This window comes from Choloepus didactylus, chromosome 9 (genome assembly GCF_015220235.1).
Source record: "Choloepus didactylus isolate mChoDid1 chromosome 9, mChoDid1.pri, whole genome shotgun sequence".
Classification (NCBI taxonomy): Eukaryota; Metazoa; Chordata; class Mammalia; order Pilosa; family Megalonychidae; genus Choloepus; species Choloepus didactylus.
The window spans coordinates 93,657,546-93,685,518 of NC_051315.1; the positions used below are offsets into that span (position 1 = coordinate 93,657,546).

The 27,973-nt window shown below is 37.7% G+C and overlaps 1 protein-coding gene across 6 annotated transcripts in view; it reads right to left on the reverse strand.

Moving 5' to 3' along the window:
- Window positions 1-12,731: 12,731 nt before the first annotated feature.
- Window positions 12,732-27,973, reverse strand: part of TMEM237 (transmembrane protein 237) — a 49,533-nt gene continuing 34,291 nt past the window's right edge. For all 6 annotated transcript variants that reach the window (XM_037849643.1, XM_037849646.1, XM_037849640.1 and 3 more), the window contains one exon: window positions 12,732-17,264. In XM_037849643.1, coding sequence (XP_037705571.1) covers window positions 17,197-17,264 — 68 coding nt within the window. In that variant the 3' untranslated portion in view covers window positions 12,732-17,196. The remainder of the gene's footprint in view (window positions 17,265-27,973) is intronic.

A 27,973-nucleotide genomic window follows, 5' to 3' on the forward strand; every position in this document is an offset into this window, starting at 1 on the left:
ATGCATGTATATGTATACCAAAAGCCATGTGCAAAAATGCTTATAGTTGAATTATTCACCATAACCAAAAACTAGGGAAAACCTAAATAACCAACAATAGGATGGACAAATATACTTTGTTATACTCATACAGTGGAATATTACAGAGCAAGGAAAGTGAATGAACTGCATCTATATTCAATAACATGGATGACTCTCAAAGATAAGCAAAATGTTGAACAAAAAATGCCTGACACAAAATACATACTACATGATTCCATTTACATAAAGTTAAAAAAATACTAAATTGATTTATAGTATTAGAAGGCAGGATATTAGTTACATTTGGAGGGGGCAGAGATGGTAATGATGAGATGGTGCTGGGAATGTTCTAAATGTTTTGTTTTTTTTAATTGGGTGATGGTTAAACAGGTGTGTCCATTTTATGAAAATTTTTAACTGTAACTTATGCATTATGATTTAGGCATTTCAAAAAGAGCTAAACAAAATAATACATATGCTGTGATTCATTTTACATAAAGGTCAAAAACATATAAAACTGAACTTCAGGTGGAATGGCATAGTGCTAACCTCAGCAAATCCTCTCCCCAAAAAGCAATGATAAGATGGAAGGAAAGTCTCAAAAACATCCATTTCAAGATTCTGGATATCAAACAAAGAGATAAAACAAATTGTAAAGTATTTATTCAAGCTAAAAATATTAAACCTCAGTAAAAACACTTGGAATCTGTGGGTGTTTTAGACTGGAGCTGTTTCCACCTCCTGCACAATTAGATTAGGACATCTGAAATCCTACACACAAAAGAACAGATAGGGAAAATAAAGGAAAAATACAAGCAGGTTCTTAGGGAATTGAATGACAACATGGAACACATGAATATATGTGTTATGGGTGTCCCAGAAAGAGAAGGGAAAAGGGTCAGAAAGAATAACTCGGGAAATAATCACTGAAAATTTCCAAACTCTTATAAAAGACACAAAATTACAAGCCCAAGAAGTGCAATGAACCCCAAACAGAATAGAGCCAAACAGACATACTCCAAGACACTTACTAATCAGATTGTCAAATGCCAAAGACAAAGAGAGAATTCTGAAAGCAGCAAGAGAAAAGTGATGCATCATAAGCACAGTAAGCCTGATAAGACTAAGTGTGGATTTCTCAGCAGAAACCATGGAGGTGAGAAGGCAGTGGTATAATATATTTAAGATACTGAAAGAGAAAAACTGCAACCAAGAATTCTATCTCCAGCAAAACTGTCCTTCAAAAATGAAGGAGAGTTTAAAATATTTACACATAAACCGACAATGAAAGAGTTTGTGAACAGGTGACCTGATTTACAAGAAATACTAAAGGGAGTGCTACAGACAGATAGGAAAGATAGGAGAGAGGTCTGGAGAATAGTGTAGAAATGAAGATTAACAGTAACGGTAACTAAAAGGGTAAAAAGAGAGAGAAAAAAACATAACATGACATATAAAATCCAAAGAACAAAATGGTGGAAGAAAGTCACTACCTTTATAGTAATAACATTAAAGGTTAATGGATTAAACTCCCCAATAAAAAGACATAGACTGGCAGAATGGATTAGAAAAATTAAAAACCAGGATCCATCTATATGCTGTCTACAAGAGCTCACTAAAGCCCCAAGGACAAAAATAGGCTGAAAGGGAAAGGCTGAAAAAAGATATTTCACACAAACAACCAGAAAAGAGTGGGGATAGCTATACTAATATCAGACAAATTAGACTTAAAAGAGACAAAGAAGGATACTATGTATTAATAAAAGGGACAATCCATCAAGAAGACATAATAATCATAAATATTTATGCACCAAGCCAAATATGTGAGGAAAACACTGACAACACTAAAGGGAGAAATAGACACCTCTACAATAATAGTTGGAGACTTCAATACACCACTCTCATCAATGGATAGAACATCTAGACAGAGGACCAATAAGGAAACAGAGATCTTGAATAACATGACAAATGAACTAGACTTAGCAGATATTTACAGAACATTGCACCACACAACAGTAGGATATACATTTTTCCCAAGTGCTCATGGATCATTCTTCAGGATAGACCACATGTTGGGTCACAAAGCAGGTCTCAATAAATTTAAAAAGACTGAAATTACACAAAACACTTTATCAGCTCATAATGGAATGAAGTTGGAAATCATTAACAGGTGGAGGGTTGGAAAATTCACAAATGGAGGCTGAACAACACACTCTTAAACAACCAGTGGGCCAAGGAAGAAAGTATAAGAGAAACCAGTAAATATCTTGAGGCAAATGAAAATGAGAACACAACATATCAAAACCTATGGGATGCAGTGAAGTCAGTGCCAAGAGGGAAATTTATTGCCCTAAATGACTTTATTAAAAGAGAAGAAAGAACAAAAATCAACAACTGCTCACCTGGAAAAACTATAAAAACTACAGCAAACCCTAAAGCAAACAGAAGGAAAGAAATAACAAAGAAATAAATGAAATTGAGAACATACACACAATAGAATAAAAAAGAAACAGAAGTTGGTTCTTCAAGAAAATCAATAAAATAGATGGATACTTAGCTAGGCTGACAAATAAAAAAAGAGAAAGCATGCAAATAAAATCAGAAATGGGAGCAGGGACATAACTACTGACCCAACAGAAATAAAAGAGATTATGAGAAGATGCTATGAACACTATATGCTGATAAACTAGACAACTTAAACACAATGGACAACTTCCTAGTAAAGCATGAACAACCAACACTGACTTGAGAAGAAATAGACAACCTCAACAAACCAATCACGAGTAAAGAGACTTAATCAGTCTTCAAAAACCTCCAGAAAAGAAACATCTAGGACCAGATGGCTTCACATGTGAATTCTGCCAAGCATTCAAGAAAGAATTAGTACCAATACTGCTCAAAATCTTCAAAAAATTTGAAGAAAAGGGAAAGCTACCTAACTCATTCTATGAAGTCAACATCACCCTAATACCAAAGCTTGATAAAGATACTATAAGAAAAGAAAACTACAGACCAATCTCTTTAATGAATATAGATGCAAAAATCCTCCTTGCAAATTGAATCCAGCAGCACATTAAAAGAATTTTATACCATGACCAAGTGGGTTTTATTCCAAGTATGCAAGGCTGATTCAACACAAGAAGATCAATTATTTTAATATACCACATCAATAAATCAAAGCAGACAAACCAAATGATTATCTCGATTGATGCAGAAAAGGCATTTGACAAAATTCAGCATCCTTTATCGATGAAAACACTTCAAAGGATAGGAATAGAAGGAAACTTCCTCAAAATGATAAAGGGAATATATGAAAAGCCCATGGCTAGCATCATACTCAATGGGGAAAGACTAAAAGCTTTCCCTCTAAGATCAGGCTGAAAGTAAAAGTATGAAGGATGTAAAAACATGTGCCACATTAAGAGAAACCATTAAAAACTGGAGTGGGATAAGAAAGGATAAAATAGACTTTAATACCAAAAAAAAAGTTCACTACAGGCAAAGAGAGACATCGCATAATGGTAAAAAGTTCAATTTATAAGGAATATATAATAATTTTAAACATATATGCACCTAACAGAGTCCCAATATATATGAAGAAAAAAGTGACAGAATTAAGGGAGAAATAGATAGTTCCACAATAAAATTGGAGGCTTCAGTACCCACTCTAAATAATGGATAGTACAAGACAGAAAAATCAGCAAAAATATTAAAGACTTAACACTCTCTAACAATTTGACCTAACTGACACATACAGAACACTTTATCAAACAACATCAGAATACGTATTTTTAAGTGCACATGGAACATTTGAAAGGATACAATATGCTAGGCTCTAAATTAAGTCTAATAAATTTGAAGAATTGAAATCATATAAAGAATTTTCTCTGACCACAATAAAATAAATCAGAAATCAAGAACACAAGGAAATTTCAAGAATACACAGAGTTGTAAATTAAAAAACACATTTCTAAGTAATCTGTAGGTCAAAGAAGAAAAACAATGGAAATCAGTCAGTATTTTGAGCCGAATAAAAATGAAAACACAACAAAACAAAATTCAAAGGATGCAACTAAAGCAATACTTAGAAGTATATTTATAGCATTAAATACCTATATTTTAAAAATAAGAATAATTTCAGATCAATAACCAAAGAGTGGACCTTAAGATATGAGATAAAGAAAAGCAAATTAAATTCCAAAAAAAGCAGAAGGAAGGAAATAATGAAGACTAGAGCAGAAATCATTGAGAAAAAAAACAAAATAATAATTTACAGGTTGGTTACTTGAAAAGATCAACAAAACTGAAAAACCTTTTCAACAAAATTGAAAAACCGATGAAGTAAAAAAGAAGCCACAAATTACCAAAATCAGGAATGAAAAAGGGGGCACCTTTACTGCAAAAAAACAATAAAAATTTATTCCTTCACAGTTCTGGAAGCCAGAAGCCCAAAATCAGTATCACTGGATCGAAATCAAGATGACAGCAGGGACACATCCCCTCCACAGGCTCCAGGGGAAAATCTGTTCTTGCCTCTTCCAGCTTCTGGTGACTGGCAGCATTCCTCAGCTTATGGCCACATCACTCTAATCTCTACCTTTGTGGTCACATTGTCTTCTCCTCTTCTGTGTGTGCCCAAATCTCCCTCTGCTGTTCTTTTATAATGACACCTGTGATTGCATTTAGGGATCACTCAGACAATGCAGAATAATCTCCCCCTCTCGAAATTCTAAACTTCATCAGATCTGCAAAGTCTATTTTTCCATATAAGGTACTTTGCTGTTTTGGATGTATTATGTCCCCCCAAAATGCCATGTTCTTTGATGCAGTCTTGTGGGGCAGACATATTAGTGTTGATTAGGTTGGAATCCTTTGTTCCCATGGAGATGTGGCTCAATCAACTGTGGGTGAGATCTTTGATTGGACAATTTCCATGGAGGTGTTACCCCACCCATTCAGGATGGGTCTTAACTGAATCACTGGAGTTCTATAAGTGTTCACAGACAAAAGTAGGTGCTGCAGCCAAGAGAGACACTGAAGAATGCACAGGAGCTGAGAATGGAGCTGGAACTCAACCTGGGAACAGCAGATGCCAGCCAGATGACTTTCCAGCTAACAGAGGTTTTCCAGATGCCATTGGCCTTCATTTGGTGAAGGCATACTTGTGTTGATACCTTCATTTGGGTATTTTCATGGCCTTCAGACTGTAACTTTGTAACCAAATAAACCCCCTGTTATAGTTTGCTAATGCTGCCGGAAGGTAAAACACCAGAGATGGATTGGCCTTTATAAAAGGAGGTTTATTTGGTTACAAAGTTACAGTCTTAATGCCATAAAGTGTATAAAAGCCAATCCATTTCTGGTATTTTGCACAACGGTAGCATCAGCAAAGTGGAACAGATTTTGGTACCAAGAGTGGGGTACTGTTGAGTTTGCAAATACCAAACATGTTGGACAGGCTTTTTAAATGGATAAGGGGAAGATTCTGGAAGAATTGTCAGGCGCTTGATAGAAAAGGCCCAGATTGCTCTGAAGAGATTGTTGGTAGAAATATGGACTCTCAAGATAGTTCTGATGAGACCTTCAACAGAAATGTTAGATGCATCCTTATGAACTGGAAGACAGGCAATCCTTGTTTTAAAGTGGCAGAGAATTTGGCAAAATTGTGACCTGGTGTTGGGTGGAAGGCAAAATTTGAAAGCTATGAGTTGGGGATACTTAGCTGAGGCAATCTCCAGACTACATGTGGAGGATGTAGCCTGGCTTCTCCTTGCAGCTTATAGTAAAATGCGACAGGACAGAGATAAGCTGAAAAATTAACTCTTGAATACAAAGAAACCAGAAACTGATAGTTTGGAAGATTCCAGTCTCCCAGAAAGTGAGACCCCAGGGGCTACAGCCCCACATGAGGATTTAAACAAACATGGAACCCAACTGCCATTTCATTACAAGCCAGGATTGGAGATGGAGTTATCCAGAAAGGATTTGTGGAAACTTCTGCTGTCTGACAGTTTTGACTCCTGTGTGCTTCATGCCAAGCCAATAAGATTTTTGCAAGATCTGTACAGAAGAAGCCACTGCCGGTCTGGACTGGATGGGATGGAAAAGGAACAAATTGAAGGAAAAATTTCTTCAAAGACAGAGCCATGGAGGTTGAGGTCTGGAGTAAAGAGGTCTCAGGCAGGGAGAGAAGAGTGGCCCACACACATGGAAAGGGTGAGTTTGCCTCGGAGGAAGAGCACAAGCCTTCGGCCTCAATGCTCAGGAAGAGTACTGCCACCCCAGGCCTCAGAGAGGGTGGAGCACATTCCCCAGGGATTGGGGGGAGCTTGGCCACTACCCCACTGTTTGGAGAGGGGAGAGCCTTTGCCCCGGAGAGGCAGAGTCCAGGTGGCACCCCGATGTTTGAGGAGGGTGGGGCTGAAAAGAAGGCGGTCTCCCCAGTGCTTGGATATGTTGGAGCACTCATACCAGTGTCTGGAGAGGAAAGGGATACTGCGTAAGCTTTTGGAAAGGGTTGGATTCCCACTCTCTCAAGCGCCACGAATAAAACGTCATTCGATAAATGACTCTCAGACTTTGAAATCTAATGAAGTATGCCCTGCGGGTTTTAGGAATTGTTTTGGTCCCTTAAACCCTGTTTTCCCTTACTGTTTCTCCTTACGGCAATGGGAACGTTTATCCTATGACTATCCCTCCTTTGTATATTAGCAGTACATAACTTGTTCTAGGTTTCACAGGTCTACAACAAGAGGGGAATTTTGCTTGAAGACAAGACTACACATGTGACTGATTTTCATGGAATCTTGTTTACCTATTGTTACTGAAAGGATTTAAGCTTTTGTGATACTGTGATGGGATGAATGCATTTTGTATATGGAAAGATGTCATTTTTGGGTCCAGGGGGTGGAATGTGCTGGTTTGGATGTATTATGTCCCTCAAAAAGCCATGTTCTTTGATGCAATCTTGTGGGGGCAGATGTATTAGTGTTGATTAGGTTGGAATTCTTTGATTGTTTCCACGGAGATGTGAATCAATCAACTGTGAGTGAGACCTGGGTAAGAATTTTTTACCAAGAATGGGTATTGAATTTTGTCAAATACATTTTCTGCCTCTGTTAATATGATTGTGTGATTTTTTTGTCCTTTATTCTATTAGTATGTTTTAGTACATTAATTGATTTCAGATGTCACATCAGCTACTTGCATTCCTGGAAAAATCCCATCTTGTTATATGTTATATGTTGCTGGATTTGGTCTGACATTTTCACTTAAATGTCATCTCCTCAGGCAGGCTTTCCTTGGCCCCCTATCCAAAGTAGTATATGCCCCTCCATCACAATTACTCTTTTTTTTTTTTTTTTTTTTTGCAAGGTTATAAATGTTTATTGTTTTATGCCCCTAAGTTTTGGGGTAGTTTTAGATGACTGGTGTATACCATCATAAATAATTTGTATTAGTTATTGCAAGGGCAAGACACTAAAAGACCCTAAAATACAATGACTTACATAAAAAAGAAGATTGTTTCTCTACACAAAATAGTGTGGAGATATGAGGACAGGGCTGGTAAGGAAATAATGCTCCACACAGTCTTTCAGGGACCCAGGTTCATCTTGTTGTTCTGCCAACTCCTAGGATATACTCATCATCTTAAGATTAAAGCTGAGTTGCTGCCCTGTCTGCATGTCAGCCCACAGAAAGGAGAAAAAGAGGAATTCCAATGCAAGAAAACTCTCTTGCAAAGAAAGTAAAACGAAAGCTGCTCCATCTTCTTTGGCTGCACCTAGCTGCGAAGGAAGCTGCTGAATTATTTCTGTAACCAGCTAGTCATATAGCCAAAAAAAAGCAGAGAATAAATTTTAGGAAGACCACTATTCTTGCCCACAGCTTTGTAGCATTCCTTTGTTTAGATGTACATACTTTTATGATGGCCACCAGGCATAGGACTCCTTGGGCTATTATAACAAATTGTTCTGAGAAGGAATAATCTGGGAGGGAAAGTCAACCTCTTCACTACAGCGGTGGAAAACCTACCCAAAGTGCTTGGGTGATGCACATGTTGAATGCTCACAGTCTTGGAGATGAGAGAGAAAATGACCCATAACTGGGTACAAAAATTGGATCCTATGATAGGAGTGTAAAGTGTTAAAGTCATAGTGACATGTGCCACAGTTTCTCAGTGAATATTCTTTGCACCCGTACTTTGTTAGGTGTGTAAACTCCACAGCCCATCACAATTACTCTTGATCATAGTGTACTTTGGTTTTCTTCAGAATACTTAACATATTCTGTAACTGTCTCCCCTATTTGAATGTTCACTTCCTAAGGGAGGTGCTATTCCTGTCTTGTTCACTGTTGTATCCTCAAAGTCTAGTACAAAGCTTGGCACACAGTTCAAAGAATAGGTGTAACAGAAGTAAAGCAATGGAGGTTAGGAGCTAGAATAATAGATTTCAGGATTTTGGAGGTGAAACCTTCAGAGTGAAGACAAGGTCCAAGATGTAGAATTGCAGAGAGCTGCTGAAAGAAGGTTTAAAAATACTCAAGGAGGTTCAAAGATACTAAAGTATGGGGTAGATTATCTACAACTTTACTGAAATCATAAACTATGATTCCCTCAGTCTAAGCACTGTTTCTACCTAAACCTTCTAAATCTCTTAGTACCTTCTATTCAATAAACCTTTTTTAAAAATATCATTGAGACCTAGAGTCACTTCTCCCTCCTTTCTCTTTCACACAAGTCATCAAATTCTTCTGGTTCCATTCGTTTCCTTCTCCAGCCTTTACCCTCATCCTACAATCCCCTTATCTAAACCTATTATTTTCCTCTGTCTATAGTGGTTCTCAAACATTAATCTAAGAATAACCTGGAATCCTGCTTTAAGATTTTAGCACATTCCTGGGGTCCCACCCTTCTAATTCTAAGGTAGGTCTAAAGTAGGGGGCTACATTTTAACAAGCACTCAGATGATTCAAATACAGGTGATCCAAGGACTAAAAGAAACACTGCTCTAGAGGAAAAGGTGCCCTTTCTCCTATCCAAGAAGGAAACCTCCACTTCTGCTCTAGAGTTCATACCTTTCTATTCCCTCAATGACTTGACTTTACTATCCTCCCTCTCTACTATTTCTTAATCTCTCCTTAAATCATGTAGCCAAAATAATTTTTCTACAAGGCACATTTGATCCAGGTCATTCCCCTGCTTAAAACCTGCAGGTTTTCCCATCACTTTAGCAGTGGTTCTCAATTTTTGCTTATCCTTGGATCCAAATGTGTTTTAAGCATTCTCTTCAAACTACTGTTTTCCAAAATGTATTCTGAGAGATGTGAAAATATTAAATATTAAAATATTTTATGGTCAAATAATTTGGGAAACCAAACTCAAGTAAATAATGTATCTAGCATATAAGTGAACCACTGTTTTTTGAATTAGATGACATCGTAACTATAAGCAAATTTCATTAAAAACACTACCTGCATGGTAATCTCTGACATTACGGATTTTCTCAATCAGTGAATAGTAAAAAGCCAGCTACTTTTCTGTGGGCTTTTTATTATTTTTATTATTAGAAAGGAATCCTCATACCCAAAAAAATAATGGAAATCACTATTCTACAGAATAAAGTTCAAATTCTTTAAGAGGGCATGCATCAAAAGTCTTCTATGACCTTGATTTCCAAGCACATCTCTTGTACATTCCCTTTTCAAAGTTTCCAAGTATTATCCCACAGGTAAATCATAAGGAGCTAGGAGTATTCTAATATTTTGGATTAGCACAGTACTTTAGAGATCAAGTAATTCAACTCCCTAATTTTACAGAGAAGGACCATCACCTTTTGTGTACCATTGTTTTGTGTACCATTGTTTCCGGATGAATACTTTTATCTGTAGTATTTTATAATATCTTAAAACCAAAAGAGAATTAAAATTTCCTAACAATCCTCTAACAACTTTGAAAAGGTGAGCCATTTAGGTGCCCATCCACTAGTGGTACCACCAAATACACTGGTAAACTCAAAAGAATTCACTTTGCAGACATCATGCAGATTTGCTCCTGCAGGTCTATTTTCTAGAAAGGTTTCTGGCATTTAGCTTTTTAACCACATATATGAAATCCCAATGATGACGATGACGATGGTGGTGGTGGTGGTGATTACGACAAAGACAACAACAACAGCTAAAATTTACTCTTTACTTTGTGTTTTGCATTGTGCCAAGCACTTTATGCCATTATTACCTTTAGTTCTCCACAACAATGCTATAAGTAAGGCTAGGTACTAATTACTGTCTTCATTTTACAGTTAATAAAACTAGGCTCTGACAAGTTAAATAATTGCCTAAGGTCCTACAAGTAAACTCTTCCTCAGATATTCCACCTTCCAATTTAGGGCAGGTCTCCCTCCCTCCAATCCTTTCCCAATGGACTATTCTAGCCACTTTCCTGGCCCGCACTCACTCACGTTCAGTAGCGGGTTTCCGGTGCCCTCCTGGGCCTCATCCTTGATCAGCAATGTCTTGTCAGGCTCCTGGGGGTCAGGCGTGGTATCTGGGCTGGCATAGTGGGTCCTCTGAGGTGCAGGAGCTGTGTTCAGGGAGTGGACCTGCGAACTGCCGCGATTAGCTGAGTAAGCGTAAACTTTTCGCGTCCCTCCCGTCGGCTCCATCCCTCCATCCCTGGCTCGGGTCTATCAGCGCCTAACGGCCAGCTGCTGCGCAGGCGCAGCCTTCTCACCGCCTTTCCCGCGCTTTCCCCGCGGAAGCGCGCAGTACCGCGGACCTGGCGATCTGGCCGGGCCCCTAACCAAAAGCGGTCGGGACTGTGGCTGCCCTGATCTGGCACTGGAGGGTGCGAACTTGGCGCACTGGAGTTTTCTTTAGAAGGAAGTCTGAGCATACTGGTGGACAGCAAGGCTTAACAGCATGGTGATCATAAACACGTTAATTTTTTTGTCTGACCCTTAACCCATCATGAGCCTTTTTTCCCTACAGCATCTCTTTCTGGGAGATTTGCAGTATCAGGCATCTCCTGTACACTATCCCCTGAGCAGCAGATGTTGCATTTCCAACAGTCTACTTGTACTGTACATCTTGTCTCAAAAACACAACAGTTACTACTCATCTTCCTTCCCAAACCTCTAGTTTGCTCCAAACTCACTAATTGTGGCAATATCATACCCACAAAACCTTTAAACTTCACATTTTTGAGTTCTAACCCTAAATATCTGAACCCTACTGTTTATGGAACCTACTGTGAGACATTTCACACAGAGACTACTGCAATGGTTTAGTTATGGGTCTCCAATGACTTCCACTGCCCTCCTATTAATGCAGTTTTACCATTAAAAACAAAATAAAATCAAAACTTCCAGTGTTTCTTTATTGCCACAAATTTAGATTCCTTAATATGGAAACCAAGGGCCTCCAAAATGTACTCTTCTACCTGGAGATCATTATTTATTGCTATTCTTAGAATCCAATCTTCTTTTACTCAAACCTAGTGCAAAGTCAACTTTCATTAAGTCTCATAATTCCATACACATAATGGAAAAGCAGAATTAATGGCTATCTCCAAGCCACTACTTGGCAAATCTGTTAGAACTAGCTGTTAATTTCACTAGATAAAAGTTCCTTTAGAGCAGAGCCCTCAACTTCCACTCTTCTGGGCCCATGAAACCATAACCTAAAGCCACTGAAACATGTTTGCTGTCATTTTGAGTCAGTCCTCTGTGGTGTTTAATCACCAGGCCAATGTGACTTGCTGTTCACCAGCACACTCAGTTTTCCTTAAGGTTCATATGATGCAACATAAAGTACAAAGCATTATATATGAAGTAATCTTGTTTTTTTAAAAAATGCTAAAGCTAAATCTAAACAAGCCTCTAGACCTAACCTCCAATTTACAGGAAATTCAGAAGATTGAGGAACAGATTATACAATGCCATGGGGAGAAAAAATCAAATTCCAAATTTAGGTAGGACACTATAAAACAAAATTTGACTCTTCAAAAACAATGTCATAGGAATGTCTTCTTGACCAAAAGCGGGATGCAAAATGGGATGAAATATTTTCAGTGGCTGAGAGATTTCAAGTGGAGTCGAGAGGTCACTCTCGTGGACATTCTTATGCACTATATAGATAACACCTCTTAGGTTTTAATGTATTGGAATAGCTAGAAGTAAATACCTGAGTCTACCAAACTCCAACCCTGTAGTCCAGACTCCTGAAGACGATTGTATAATAATGCAGATTACAAGGGGTGACAGTGGGATTGTGCAGACCTTATGGATCACACTCCCTTTGTCTAGTGTGTGGATGGATGGGTAGAAAAGTGGGGACAAAAACTAAATGACAAATAGGGTGGGATGAGGGGGATGGTTTGGGTGTTCTTTTTTTACTTTTATTTTTTATTCTTATTCTGATTCTTTCTGATGTAAGGAAAATGTTCAGAAATAGATTGTGGTGATGAATGCATAACTACATGATTGTACTGTGAACAGGTGATTGTATACCAAGGATGCTGTACGGTATGTGAATATATTTCAATAAAACTGAATTAAAAAAAAAAATGTCATGGGAGAATGTAAAATAGGACAGCCACACTAGAAAAGTCGGGCAGTTTCTTAAAAACACTAAACATGAAATTACCATATCACTCAATTGCACCAATGGACATTTATCCCAGAGACATGAAAACTTAATGTTCACACAAATGTTCATAGTATCTTTATTCGTAATAGCCCAAAACTGTAAGCAGCCCAGATGCACTACAACAGATGAATGGTGAAACAAACTGTGGCACATACATAACATACATAATTTAAAATACTTAAAATATTATTCAGCAATAAAAAGGAATGAACTACTAAAACATGCAACAACTTGGATGAAACTCTTAAGGAATTATGCTGAGCAGGAAAATGCCAATCCCAAAAGATTACATATTGAATGCAACTCCATTTATAATATTTTTGAAATGACAAAATTTTAGAAACAGAAGATTAGTGGTTGTCAGGAGTTAGGGTCAGGAGTGGGATGGGAAGGAGAATGAGGGGTGTGGATATTATAAAAGGGTAAAATGAAGGATCCTTGTGGTTTGGGAACCGTTGAGTAACTTCTTTATCATGGTGGATACACAAACTTACACAAGTGATAGAATTGTACACAACTTAATGCACATGCACAAGTAAAACTGGGGAAATCTGATTAAGATTGGTGGATTGTATCAATGTCAATATCCTGGTTGTGATATTGTACATTTTTACAAAAATGTTGTTATTGAGGGAATTGGCAAAATGTACAAATGATCTCTCTATATTAATCTCCTACAGTTGCATGAATCTACAGTTATCTCAGTAAACTTTTTTGTTTAAAACAAGTCATGGGAGAGAAAAGAAACAAAGGGAGACTTTTAAATTAAGAAATAAAAAACAAACAAATGTAAAAAACTTAACTGGATCTTGACCAACAATTTGCAAAATTTGAGAGTGGATTTGATATTTAGACATTACTGAATTACTTCTTTCCAGGTGTTTTAATGATATTGTATTTATGTAGACAAATGTCTACATAAATTTTTTAGGAGATGCATGTTGAAATATTCAGGCAAAGTGTCATGCCAGCAATTTACTCTCAAAATGTTTAACAAGGAAAAAAAAAGTGACGTATAAAGTTAAAGCAAATGTGGCAATATTTTAACAAATATTAAATCTAGGTTGATCTAAACTATAGTTGCTACAGTACTATTCTTTCATTATTTTTATATGTTTGATAATTTTCCAAATAAAAAGCCCTCAGGGTTCACTCATGTGTATGGCCTGGTTCTTGTATTACCAGAAAGTCCTTGCCCCAATTTCCACCTGTTGTAGTCCCATCCATCCTGTAAAGGACCTGCTCACATCCAACCTTACCACAATTTCTTCCTAGATTCTTCCACTCATATGCCTATCCATATCTCTCTGAATAGACTGAGCTATTTTTTCATTTTTGCCCTACCACAAAACTAGTCATTTGATCAAGATCAAATATAGTCACCTATCGCAATCTGAGCTTTGTTTCATAGTTGAATACAAAAAAGGTGTTTGCAGGCCAGGGGTTCCATATGCTGACTAGTCTACTGAATACACATCACCATCTTCTGGGGTATCCTTTTCAAAATTTCAGATTCCCAGGCCTCATCTCAGACCTAATGAATGCAAAGCTCTGAGGATGAAGTCTAGGAATCTATATATGCTGCTCTATTTTGTTAGAGGAGGAAGGTAATAACCGAATATTTCGCAACAACAACAAAATAAAGCCCACTGGGGATCTTGCCTGTTGATACCTCAGGAACTCTACTAAGGATATACCTCCACCCATACTTGATGTGGTTAGAAAAGTGATAAAAATGATTCTGAGCCAATCACATGATTATAAGGCTAGGGCTAAGAACAACTGAGGTCTCAGATGATCAACCCTGGCTTTGGTGTAGCAATTCCAACGAGGCAGTAAGAACACCATGGGATTGACGGAAGCGGAGTTACCTATCAGAAGCTCTGCAAGGTTTGGTTTCAGGCCTTGAGCTGCCTGGGTGTAGATGAGCAGCAGCGGTCTACCCAACTAGCTAGTGCTTGAAAAGCTCAGGGGCTGTCCAGTCCGAAGTCTACTTGGCTAGATTTTAACTTCTTTCTGGAAAAATGAGCTATTTGTATCTGCCCAAGGGTTCAGATTAGCAAAGTGCCCCTGTGTTATCTGTGCAATGCAGAGCCCCACCACCATGTTGGCAATGAAAGTATCTTAAGTCATTGAGCAATGAGAAACCATGATGCCCCACTCATTGAACTTCACCAGGCATGTCAATACGGTCCTTTAAAAAATGGAGAAATTTGCATGAATTCTTACCCACAGCCTTAGCAATTTGTTTTAGGTTAGTTACTCTTAAGATCATTCCAATCTCCTGGAGACCTCCATAAGCAGTGAACTCCCAAGCTTCCTAATCATCCTCGTTTAAGGAATCTTTAATAAACAGCATTGCGTTTCCCTGATGAAGCATGTACACAAGTCTACCAGCTGGTCAAAGATTATGTACCTGCAGGAATCATCAGATTTGAAGTCCAGACCTGAAAAATTGAAGGGCAACTATGTCGATGTCAGTTACAATTTTATCTATGCAGCCAGCTTTCCCAATCACATTCCTTGGCAGCTCCAGGGCAAAAATCCCTTTGTATCCATATTAGTTTTCTATGGCTGCCATAACAAATTTCCGTAAACACAGCAGCTTAAACAAAACACATTTATTATCTTATAGTGCTATAGGTCCGAAGTCTGACATGGGTCTCACTGGGCCAAAATCAAGGTGTTGGCAGGGCTGCATTCCTTTATGGAGACTGTTTCCTTGCTTATTTGGGTAACTGGCAGAATTCAGTTCCTTGCAGTTGCAGGACTGAGATCTCTGTTTTCTTATCGACTGTCAGTTGAGAGCCATTCCCAGCTTCAAGAGGCCACCACTCTTGGCTTGTGGTCCGCTTCTTCCATCTTCAAAGCTAGCAACACCACAAGTCTCTGACCTTTCTTCCTTCATCACTTCTCCCTGACCACAGCCAGGAAAGGTTCTCTGCTTTTAAGGCATGTGACTGGATAGGGATCACCCAGAAACTCCGAAATAATCTCCCTCATCTCAAGGTGCACAATATTAATCACATCTGCAAAATCCCTTTTGTCATGTAACATATTCACAAATTCCAGATATCAGGATGTGGATATTTGAGGGCCATTATTCTGCCTACATATTCACCCACATTGTCATTAGCATTCTCATTCTTCTCTTGAATGACACTGCTCAGGTGGTACACCTCAGCTCTAACGAGCAAGGCTTCCCTGAAGTCTGCTGCAATGACAAGGATTATGAACTCCTGCACTGCCAGCATGTTGCCAGCGTGAGAACCACTGCTGATCACAATGAATGCTGGAACTGCCAGGAAGACTTAAGAATTGCCAGTAAACTGGCAATTCTGACAGTCACGGGATCTAATTTTTAGTAGCACTAATCTTACAGAGAGCAAAAGACATTCCTAGTATGGTGTTCACACCAAATTCCAATCTATTCTCAGGGCCATCAGTCTGTATCATCAATTTGTCCATTCTCTTCTGTTCACAACATTCAGTTGCTTGCTAATCAGGTCAAGCCAAATAGCTTAATTTGATGCGCTCAACAGCTTTTGAGTCACCTTTTCCCATAGCAAGTCTTATTATAGTTTTGAGCGCTACAGTCTCCAAGATACTGGGTGAGGCACACTAGATACAGCTCTGAGACCTTTTCTAGCACAAGAATTCACCTCAAGAGTAGGATTTCCTTGACAGCACAGAGCTTGAGAACAGACATGGTGAATTTCGACCTGTATGTTCTTGTCACACAGAAAAAAAGATAGAGGCAAAGGGTGCTGAAAAGGCCACAGTCCAACGAGATCTCAGGCCTCCCCTTTATTCTCCTGAGCTATTGGCCTACTCAGCTTCTCTTTTGCTACATGTTTTTTTAAATTCCTTAAATGATTCTGATGTGCAACCAGATTGAGAACTACTAGCAGGGATTTTAAAGGGAAATAAAATTTTTAGGTTACAAAACTTTTCAAATAAAAAGATACATGTCCTTCATATTAGCCATGAAGTAAAGCATCTTCTAAGCTAAATTACATTATAGTGTAATTATGACATGATGCATAACCAGTAAGCCAGTTTCAAAAAAGACAAATTTCATATTTTAATTTATTCAGTGAGGAGACATAAAAAATAAATAATAAAGGCCTTTTCTTCCTTTAACCCTATTCCCTGAATTTACGATTAAACCTGATACACATTTTATAATACTAAGGTTATGGCTTTTTTCTATGTTCATGCTTTTTTAGATAATGATTATAAATGCAACTAATTTGAGATGACAGGAAAATAAACACTTTCACCTGCTGGTTTCTACCTCATTATCGCCTTTGTTATTAAGATGATAATGCTATAGAAATTAATGTTGGAATATAAGTAGTAGATGCAATTTTAACATTTTTCATAATCTTGAGAAATTTTTCAGTATCATAAATCAAAAAAATCAATTACAAATGCACATACATATGTTATATAAAAATACATCTGGAAACTAGACTGGGAAAATTTTAAATACTGGGTCATTATTATTCTGAAGGTAAGGTGGTATTATGAAGAGGCTTTGATTCCTTTCTCTTTATCAGGATATTCTTCCACATCAGAGGAGAACATCAACTCTGGGGGAGAAAATGAACAGATCATACTTAAAATTGTTTCCCAATGCCTTAAGAAAAGTTTTATAGCTTAGTTATAAACAGTTTCTTGAAATATTGACATAATATAACACTAGAAAGCCCTAAAGTACAAGAATTCTTGATAGAGAAATCTGATTTAAAAGATGAACAAATGACAAATGTACATGTTTCATATTTTAAAATGCTAACATTTTAAATGTATTATAAGCACCTGAAAATAAAACATATTGATGGAGACAATACAACAAATTTTACCAGGCAATTTAAGTCACTTACAGAACCCAGGAAGATTAAAGTCATAAAACAATTAAAAGGTCTAATTCTATAGAGTTCACGATAATCTAAAATGTAGGGGACAGAAGGAGAAGAAGGGCTTGAAACCAACACTGATGTGTACCAGGATATCTTAAATGTGTTATCCTATATAATCACCATAACAACCCAACAAGCTATGTATTATCATCCTTGTTTTATACTTAATTTTTTATCCAGACAGAAATAAAATGTTACATAACTCACATGGCCTTGAAAGAGCAGAATTCTGGAAATATTTAGTAAGACATACTTTGTGATTTAGACTGCACAAGACAGCTGGATGGAGCCTTAATCCCAACTTCAGGGTAGAATGTAGTAGCTGACATTTCTACATTTAAACTATAATTTAGCATAGATGTGTAATTTATTAAAATACAAGAAATTTAGGAAAAAATCTTAATAATCTAGTAAAATAAAGTCCTCTGATGTAAGCATTAAATGAAAAAATCTTTGAATAACTAAAGACTATACCAATGAGAGAAAAAACAGCACAACACATAAAGCCAAGATTTTTTAAAATACTTTAAATACATTAAAAGGAATAAATCAACAGCATATTCAGTGGGGCAATTTGATAATTATGCAAACACATACATCATAAATGAAAATACAAAAGGAGATTATGTTTTTGTCTAGGTTTTTACAACTGGCAATGTTGAGAAGATTCTCAATTTTAAGTCTTCTGAGGCAGATAGGTTGTAATTAGTTGATCAAATTGCAATTATACACTCAGAATGTTCAACAACTCAAAAATAAAATAAGTCCAGATACTATCTGTTCTAGTTTGCTAATGCTGCCAGAATGGAAAACACCAGAAATGGATTGGCTTTTATAAAAGGGGGTTTATTTGGTTACACAGTTAAAGTCTTAGGGCCATAAAGTGTCCAAGGTAACACATCAGCAATTGGGTACCTTCACTAGAGGATGACCAATGGTGTCCGGAAAACCTCTGTTACCTGGGAAGGCATGTGGCTGGCGTCTGCTCCAAAGGTTCTGGTTTCAAAATGGCTTTCTCCCAGGACATTCCTTTCTAGGCTGCAGTTCCTCAAAAATGTCACTCTTAGTTGCTGCTCTTGGGTTATCTGTCCTCTCTTAGCTTCTCTGGAGCAAAAGTCTGCTTTCAAAGGCCATCTCCACAATGTCTCTGTAAACTGCAGTTCCTCTCTCAGTTCCAGTGTATTCTTCAAAGTGTCCCTCTTGGCTATAGCTCCTCTTCAAAATGTCACTCACAGCTGCAGTGAGTTCCTTCTGTTCGTCAGCTCATTTATATGTCTCCACTGATCAAGGCCCACCCTGAATAGGCAGGCCAACAACTCCATGGAAGTTATCCAGAGTCATTACCCACAGTTGGGTGGGGCACATTCCATGGAAACAGTCAAAGAATTACAATCTAATTAACACTGATAGATCTGCCCACACAAGATTACATCAAAGATAATGGCGTTTGGGGGGGGGACATAATACATTCAAACCAGCACACTATCTATAAGAGAGATTCAAGGGTAAAACTGTGGAACATCTGCTAAGAAAACACAATTTACAAAACAAATAATAAGCAGTTCCTAAAGCAGTGCTAAAGGATGAGCAGTTTGCTCATATGATTCCTCTTCTTCAGAAGCATTCCAAAGGGTTCTGAGAACTAGAGACTAATGACTATCACTTCACACTGGGCACCCTAAGGGCAGGATCTCTAAGCACCATTTGTGCCATATAGAAGAGGGTAAGAATAATCTACTTGATTATGTGTCTGACAGGTCACAAAGATAAAGCATGATTTATTTCAAATTAAGAGATACTTTCATCAAAAGGAGACTAACAGAAAAGAAGAGCAAAGACTTTCCATAAATTGCTTGAACGATTCCAAGAGAAGAAGTACCTCCTAATATGCACAAGAGTCATGGAAGCCCCTTCAATAAGTAATCCCAGACTCCAGCTCTCCCAATGCTTCTCTCGGCATTCTGTTTCACCTTTACTTTACTCTTCTTGTGCTATTTTGTTGTTTTTTTTTTATTAATGTTTTTTATTGTAGAATATAACACATATACATAAAAGTGATAACTTTACAAGCGCAATTTAACAAGTAGTTAGAGAACAAACGTCAAAGAATGTTACGGGTTATAGTTCCACAGTCTCAGTTATTTCCTTACTGTGAAATATACCATATATGCAAAAAGGTAATATCTCTCAAAGTATGCTTTAACAAGTAGTTATAGAGAAAATTTTCAAAAATGTTATGAGTTACAGTACTATAGTTTCAGTTATTTCTTTATTGTGAAATATAACATATATGCAAAGAGGTGACAACTTTCAAATTACAATTAACAAGCAGCTATAGAACAAATTTCAAACAATGATAAGCGTTACAGTTTCACCATTTCAATTCTTTCCTTCTAGCTATTCTAATACCCTAGCAACTAAGAAGAAGAAAATTTACATAGAGATTAAATATAAATCTCTATATAAGATTATGAAATCCTTTGTAAATTGCATCTTGTCTGTTGCTACCCCTTCCTCTAGTTGAATCACTCCCGATCTTCAGGGATGTCTAGGCAGTGACCATCCTAACTTGCTCAGGTTTTTGGCAATTCAAGGCCTCTTTCTCTTCTAAATAAATTTGATAACTAACTTTTCCAAGTCTGAAAAGTAGGTTGTTGGTATTTTGATTGGAATTGCATTGAATCTGTAGATCAGTTTGGGTAGAATTGATATCTTATGATGTTTAGTCTTCCTATCCATGAGCAAGGAATATTTTTCCACTAATTAGGTCCTTTTTTATTTCTTTTGGTAATATTTTGTAATTTTCTGTGTAGAGGTTTTTTACATCTCAGTTAAATTTATGCCTAAACTTTTGATTTTTTTAGTTGCTATTGTGAAAGGAATTTTTTTTTATTGCCTCTTCAGTTACATCATTACTAGTGTATAGGAACATCACTGACTTATGTGCATTAATCTTATATCCTGCCACTCTGCTGAATTTTTTTATTAGCTCAAGTAGCTTTGTCATAGAATTCTTAGGATTTTCTAAATGTAAGATCATTTCATCTGCAAATAATGACAGTTTTACTTCTTTCTTTCCAATTTGGTTACCTTTTATTTCTTTGTCATGGCAAATTGCTCTGACTAGAACTTCTAGCACAATGTTGAATAATAGTGGTGACAGGGGGCATCCTTTTCTCATTCCTGATCTTAGGGGGAAGGCTTTCAGCCTCTCACTGTTGAGTACTATGTTGGCTGGGGGTTTTTCATATATGCCCTTTATCATATTGAGGAGGTTCCCTCAATTCCTACCTTTTGAAGTGTTTTTATCAAAAAGGGATGTTGAATTTTGTCAAATGCTTTTTCAGCATCCATTGTGGTGATCATTTGATTTTTCCCTTTCAATTTTGTTAATGTGTTTTATTACACTGATTGATTTTCTTATGTTGAACCAACCTTGCATGCCAGGAATGAACCCCACTTGGTTGTGGTGTATAATTCTTTTAATTTGCCTTTGAATTCGATTTGCAAGTATTTTGCTTAGGATTTTTGCATCTATATTCATTAGGGAGACTGGCCTAAGGGAAAATTTTCCCATAGCAAGTCTTATTATAGTTTTGAGCTCTACAGCCTCCAAGATACTACATGTAGAATCTTTCTCTGGTTTTGGTATAAGAGTGATATTATCTTCATAAAATGAGTTAGGTAGTGTTACTTTTTCTTCAATTTTTTGAAAGAGTTTGAGCAAGAATGATGTCAATTCTTTTTGGAAAGTTTGGTAAAATCCCCCTGTGAAGCCTTCTAGCCCTGGTCTTTTATTTGTAGGTAGATTTTTGGGGACTGATTGTATCTCTTTGCTTGTGATTAGTTTGTTGAGGTCTTCTATTCCTTCTTGGGTCAGTCTACGTTGTTCATGTGTTTCCAGGAAATTGTCCATTTCCTCTAAATTGTCTAGTTTGTTGGCATACAGTTGTTCATAGTATCCTCTTATGATTGTTTTTTTATTTCTTCAGGATCTGTAGTAATTATCTCCTCATTCCTGATTCTGTTTATTTGGGTCTTCTCTCTTTTTGACTTTGTCAGTCTAGCTAAGGGTCTGTCAATCTTGCTGATCCTCTCAAAGAATCAACTTTTGGTTTTATTTATTGTTCTGGTTTTTTGTTCTCCAGCTCATTTATTTCTGCTTTAATCACTGTTATTTCTTTTCTTGGACTTGCTTTAGGGTTAGTTTGCTGATCATTTTCTAGCCTCTTCAGTTGTTCAGTTAGGTCTTTGGTTTTGGCTCTTTCTTGCTTTTTGATATATGCATTTAGAGCTATAAATTTCCTTAGCACCACCTTCACTGCATCCCACAGGTTTTGATATGTTACGTTCTCTTTTTCATTCATCTCTAGATATTTACCAATTTCTCTTGCAATTTCTTCTTTGATCCACTGGTTCTTTAGGAGTGTGTTTAACTTTCATATATTTATGAAAGATCTGGTTCTTTGGTGGTTACTGATTTCCAGTTGCATTCCAGTGTGGTTAGAGAATGTATTTTGAATAATTTCAATCTTTTTAAATTTATTAAGACTTGTTTTATGCCCCAGCATATGATCTATCCTGGAGAACATTCCATGGGCACTAGAGAAGAATGTCTCCATATGTCTCTATATGTCTGTGAAGTGTAATTCATTTATCATATTGTTTAGGGTCTCGATTTCCTTATTGCTCTTCTGTCTAGTTGTTTTATCTTTGAAGTGAGTGGTGTACTGAAGTCTTCCACTATTATTGTAGACACGTCTGTTGCTCCCTTCAGTTCAGTCAATGTTTGTCTCATGTATTTTGGAGCTCCTTGATTGGGTGCATAAACCTTTATGACTGTTATTTCTTCTTGGTGAATTGTCCCTTTTATTAATATATAGTGTCCTTCTTTGCCTCTTATGACATTTTTGCATTTGAAGTCTATGTTGTATGTTATTAGTATAGCTACCACAGCTTTCTTTTGGTTGCAGCTTGCATAGAATATTTTTTTTTTCCATCCTTTCACTTCCAGTCTTTGTGTCGCAGGGTCTAAGATGAGTTTCTTGTAAACAGCATATTGATGGGTCATACTTTTTAACCCATTTTACCAATCTGTATCTTTAACTAGAGAGTTAATCCATTCACATTCAAAATTATTCTGTGAAGGGAGTTCTTGAACCTGCCATGTCATCCTCTGGTTGTTATTGTTAGATTTATTCCCCACCCCCCCCTTTTTTTTTCCTTTAAGTTACCCTTACTAATACTCTACAGTTCTGTGCCCTTCTCCAGACCTCTCTCCCCTTTCTTCTTTTTTTTCTCAGCTAGTAGAGCTCCCTTTAGCATTTTTTGCAGGGCAGACCTCTTGTTAACAAATTCTCTCAGCATTTGTCTGTGAAAATTTTAAGCTTTCCCTCAATTTTGAAGGAGAGCTTTGCTGCATACAGAATTTTTGGCTGGCAATTTTTCTCTGCCAGAATCTTAAATATGTCATACAACTGCCTTCTCACCTCCATGGTGCCCACTGAGCAGTCACTACTTAACTTAGTCTTTTTTTTTTTTTGATGTTAACATCCTAATATTTATTATCTTTTTTGTACACTTACATATATATGTATATTTTTACATAATTATGGCTATATTTTGCAGAGAAGTTTGCTTTCCGCTGTTTTTATTTAACTTTGTATCTTATAATTAAGTTTGGAGAAACTTTTTTGTTAAAAAAAAAAAAAACTCTTTTACACAGTCATTATTTCTACTTTTTTACAAAAAGTATCTTCCATAGAAACTAATAGTTGCAATCAAATTTTGTTTGGACAAAAACCTAGAACCAGATAATCAAAAGGAAACAATAGATGTATTTTTTGACTTACATACTGTACTAAAAGATATGCTCATCAGTAAACTGGGAAAAATATGTCTAGGTTTAACAAAATTTATAACTCTGTAAACGTTCTAAGATAGAAGAAGATTGTTTTGCCATTTTGGGGCTCCTGAATTTTACACCCTCTTAACAGTTGCTTTCTAAGTTGAGAGTAAGCACTGAGTCCAAGAGTCACATTCAAGAAACATAGCTGCAGAAGTGGGAAGAACATGTTGGAGGGATGGTGGGTCACAAGAGCAATGGGCCAGGAAGCTAAGTCACAGCATTTAGGTTTGCTGTGGGAAAAACAAAGTGTAGTTCTTGAATACTGGAGCAGTGTATTACAAGGTTTTTGAGGGAATTTGTTCTAGTATCTCTATCTTAGGTGGACTGACAAGGAAAGATAGACCAGTTAATGCAGACATGAGCCACCGATGAAGAGACAGTGTCCTGGATCAAGAACATGACAATGGAGATGAAAATGGCCAATCAGAGAAGGAGTCGATAGTAATGTTCAAATCTGACAAAAATCCACCCAACTGACTTGGGGTTTTGGCAGGGATACTTGCCATAAGGAATAAGGCTGTTGCCTTAATGCATCTGGGGATGAGGAACTTTGCCCTGAGAAGGATATTGGGCTTCCCTATAAGGAGCTCCTTACTGCTACCTGTTTCCATAACTTGGTCCAAACTACATCCCATAGTTGGGACTGTGAGAAGTCTACGTAGTTGCCGTATGTTTCCCTCTCTCTTCTCTTCATACTGTTTCCCTGCTTAACTTCTTTTTTATTTAATTAATTAATTAATTTTATTTTGTTCTGAAATAAATTCAAAGTTATAGGAACAGTTGCAAAAACAATACTAACCCCATACACAGAATTCCATCATACCCTGACCCCCCTCCCCCGATAGCCCAATCCACCAACTTTAACATGCTGTCACATTGCTATTTCTTTCCCTCCCTCCCTCCCTATCATCCATCATCTGTTGCTCAGTCTTCTGAACATATGAGAGTTAGCTGCGCACTTCCTTGAACATATACTATAATTCACAAATACACTTCCCATGAACAAGAACATTCTTATACGCAATCCCATTAAGCGCAGCTAAGAAGTACAAGACATTCAACAATGATACAAAGCTTACATTCTATATTTCCTTTTCCTTATGTCTCAACTGTGTCCCTTTGAGCCTCCTGTCCTCCATCCTTGAATCCCATTCAAGTTCATCCTGGGCATTCAATTATCATCTATTTAGACAGTCTTTTTTTTTTTTCAGTTGTGGAAACATAACATACAGCCTAAATCTTCCCATTCCACCCCCTCCCTAGCCTTCCATTAGTGGGATTAATCACATTTAGAATGTTGTAATGCTCTTCCCCACCATCCATTACTAGAAATTTCCCTTCACCTCAAACAGCAACTCTACACTCATTTCTTAACTCCCCATTGCCCCTTCCCCCATTTCTCTTCACCCATACTCTACTTGTCATCTCTATGGTTATATTCTCTGATAATTTCTTTGTGTTTACTGTGGGGCTTAAAATTAACCTCTTAAATCCATAACAATCTTGTTTTTCTTTGATACCACCTTCACTTCAATAGGACACATAAACTATATTCCTATACTCCTCCATTCTCCCACCTTTATATAGTTGCCTAAAATTATATATTTTACATTGAGTTCAAAATCACTGATTTGTCATTAGAGTTTGTGTATTTTATATTATGTAGGAAGTAAACAGTGGAGTTACAATTCAAAAATTATTGACTTCTATTTGTATTCCATTGTGGTTGGAGAATGCGTTTTGAGTGTATTCAATTTTTTTTTTTTTTTTAATTTATTGAGGCTTCTTTTATGTCCCAGCTTATGGTCCCTTCGGGAGAAAGATCTATGATCACTAGAGAAAAATGAGTGTCCTGGTGATTTGGGATGTAAGGTACTATATATGTCTGTTAAAATTCTCTATATCTCTTTCTCCTTTCTTTGTTTCTCTGTTGGTAGGGCTCCCTTTAGTATCTGAAGTAGGGCAGGTCTTTTATTGGCAAAGTCTCTCAGCATTTGTTTGTCTGTGAAAAATTCAAGCTCTCCCTCAAATCTGAAGGAAAGTTTTGCTAGATAAAGTATTCTTGGTTGGAAATTTTTCTCTCTCAGAATTTTAAATATGTCATGCCACTGCCTTCTCGCCTCCATGGTGGCTGCTGAGTAGTCACAACTTAGTCTTATGTTGTTTCCTTTGTATGCGGTGAATTGCTTTTCTCTTGCTGCTTTCAGAACTTGCTCCTTCTCTTCAGTATTTGAGAGTCTGATCAGAATGTCTCGGGGTGTGTTTATTTGGATTTATTCTATTTGGAGTTCACTGGGCATTTATGATTTGTGTATTTATATTGTGTAGAAGGTTGAGGAAGTTTTCCCCAACAGTTTCTTTGAATACTCTTTCTAGACCTTTACCCTTCTCTTCCCTTTCTGGGATGCCAATGAGTCTTAAGTTTGGACATTTTATTTTATTTATCATATCCCTGAGATCCATTTTGATGTTTTCGATTTTTTTTCTCCATTCTTTCTTTTCTTCTTTCATTTTCTATTCTGTGGACTTCTAGGACACTGAGACATTGTTCAGCTTCCTCTAATCTCGTATTGTGAATATCCAGAGTCTTTTTAATTTGGCCAACAGTTTCTTTTATTTCCATAAGATCTTCTATTTTTTTATTTACTCTTGCAATGTCTTCTTTATGCTCTTCTAGGGTCTCCTTTATGTCGCTTATATGCTGGGCCATGGTCTTCTTGATGTCCTTTAAATCCTTTGCCATGTTTTCGTTCCTCGATTGTAATTCTTTGATTAATTGTGCCAGGTACTGTCTCTCTTCTGGTATCTTGATTTGTGTGTTTGGAGTTGGATTCTCCATATCGTCTGTTTTTATCATATGCATTAAGATTTTCTGTTGTTTTCGGCCTCTTGGTATTTGCTTTGCTTGATAGGGTTCTTTCAAGTTGTAAAGAAAAGATACCAATCTAATTTTTCAGAAACACAGTTTGGTGGCGTACACTTTCTCTAACTAACCAGCAGATGGCATTTGCGAGTCACCTATACCCCTCAAGTCAGTTCTCCACCTTGTCCCCGTGGTGTGTGGGGAAATGATTCTTGTGGGGTTCAGCTGGTGAACTCAGTTTGGGTGTGTTGCTGGAGCTGTCTGCCCTGAATGTGTGGCGTGTGTACGAGTGGCCAGGGAGGAAGGGCAGCTTTAATATTCAAATCCCCCAGGTTCCCGGAAATTCAAGGCTGCCACAAGAGTCTAAGCCTTCATTTCATTTCAGCCCCAGACCCTCTCTCTCGCTGTCCCACAAACCACCGGACTTGGTGTAGCGTCCCTGGGTTTTCCAAGCGGGCCCCCTTTCTCAGCTGTGATCTTCCAGGACCTCTGCTGACGGAATGCTGTGCTACGTTACCAGTGCACGCCGCCCCTCAAGGGAAGCCCCAGGCCCTCAAGGGAAGCCCCAGGCCGCCGGGCCACGCAGGGGCACTCTCAGCCTGATACAAAGATGGCCAAATGGGGCATCTCAAACCTCCCCCCCCATACTGTTCCTCCTTCCCAGCTCCGGGACAACTTGCAGGGCTCTGGGCTGTGGGCACAGCCCCGGGCAGGAGTTTATCCAGCCCTCCGGGGAGCCAGCTGCTAGCCGCAGGGTTTCTTTCAGCTTCCAGCTCTCCCCTCCATTCCCCCAGCTGCGAGGGTACTGCAGTGGGCTATTTTCCAGGCCAGACACTGAGAGGCCGGCTCAGCCCTCTCCTGCTGTGTTTTACTGCGTGGTTCCCACTGTCACAACTGAAGCTGCTCCTGGGTTTTTCTTTTTTCTTTTTTTTTCCAAAAGAGCCAGCCAGTCTCCAAATGCCAACCCCTGGCTTCCCCAGACCGCCGCATGGCTGCCGGTCTTCCAGCCAGCTTACTCACTTGTTTCAGAATGCAGACTCCTGGTTTCACCAAGTATAGGGCCCCTGTGGAACTAGCAGACCTTGTCCAGCTGGCGCATCACTGTAACCAGTGTTCTGGGTCACTTCCTGGTTTTTATCTAGTGTTTTCACGGAGGTGTTTTTTTGCCCTGTCTCACCTAGCCGCCATCTTAGTTTCTCTCTTAACTTAGTCTTACATTGCTTCTCTTCTATGTGGTGAATTGCTTTTCTCTTGCTCATTTCAGAACTTTCTCCTCTTCAGCATTTGAAAATATATTCAATATATGTCTCGGAGTAGGTTTATTTGGATTTATTCTATTTGGAATTCATTGGGCATCTCTGATTTGCATAGTTATGTCATTTAGAAGGGTTGGGAAGTTTTCCCCAATTATATCTTGAAACACTCTTCCTAGTCCTTTAGTCTTCTCTTCTCCTTCTGGGACACCAATGATTCTTATATTTGTTCGCTTCATGTTGTCCATCATCTCTCTGTGATCTATTTTAATTTTTTTAATTTTTTTCACTATTTGCTCATTTGTGAGTTCACATTCAATTGCCCTGTCTTCTAGTTCACCTATTCTTTCTTCTA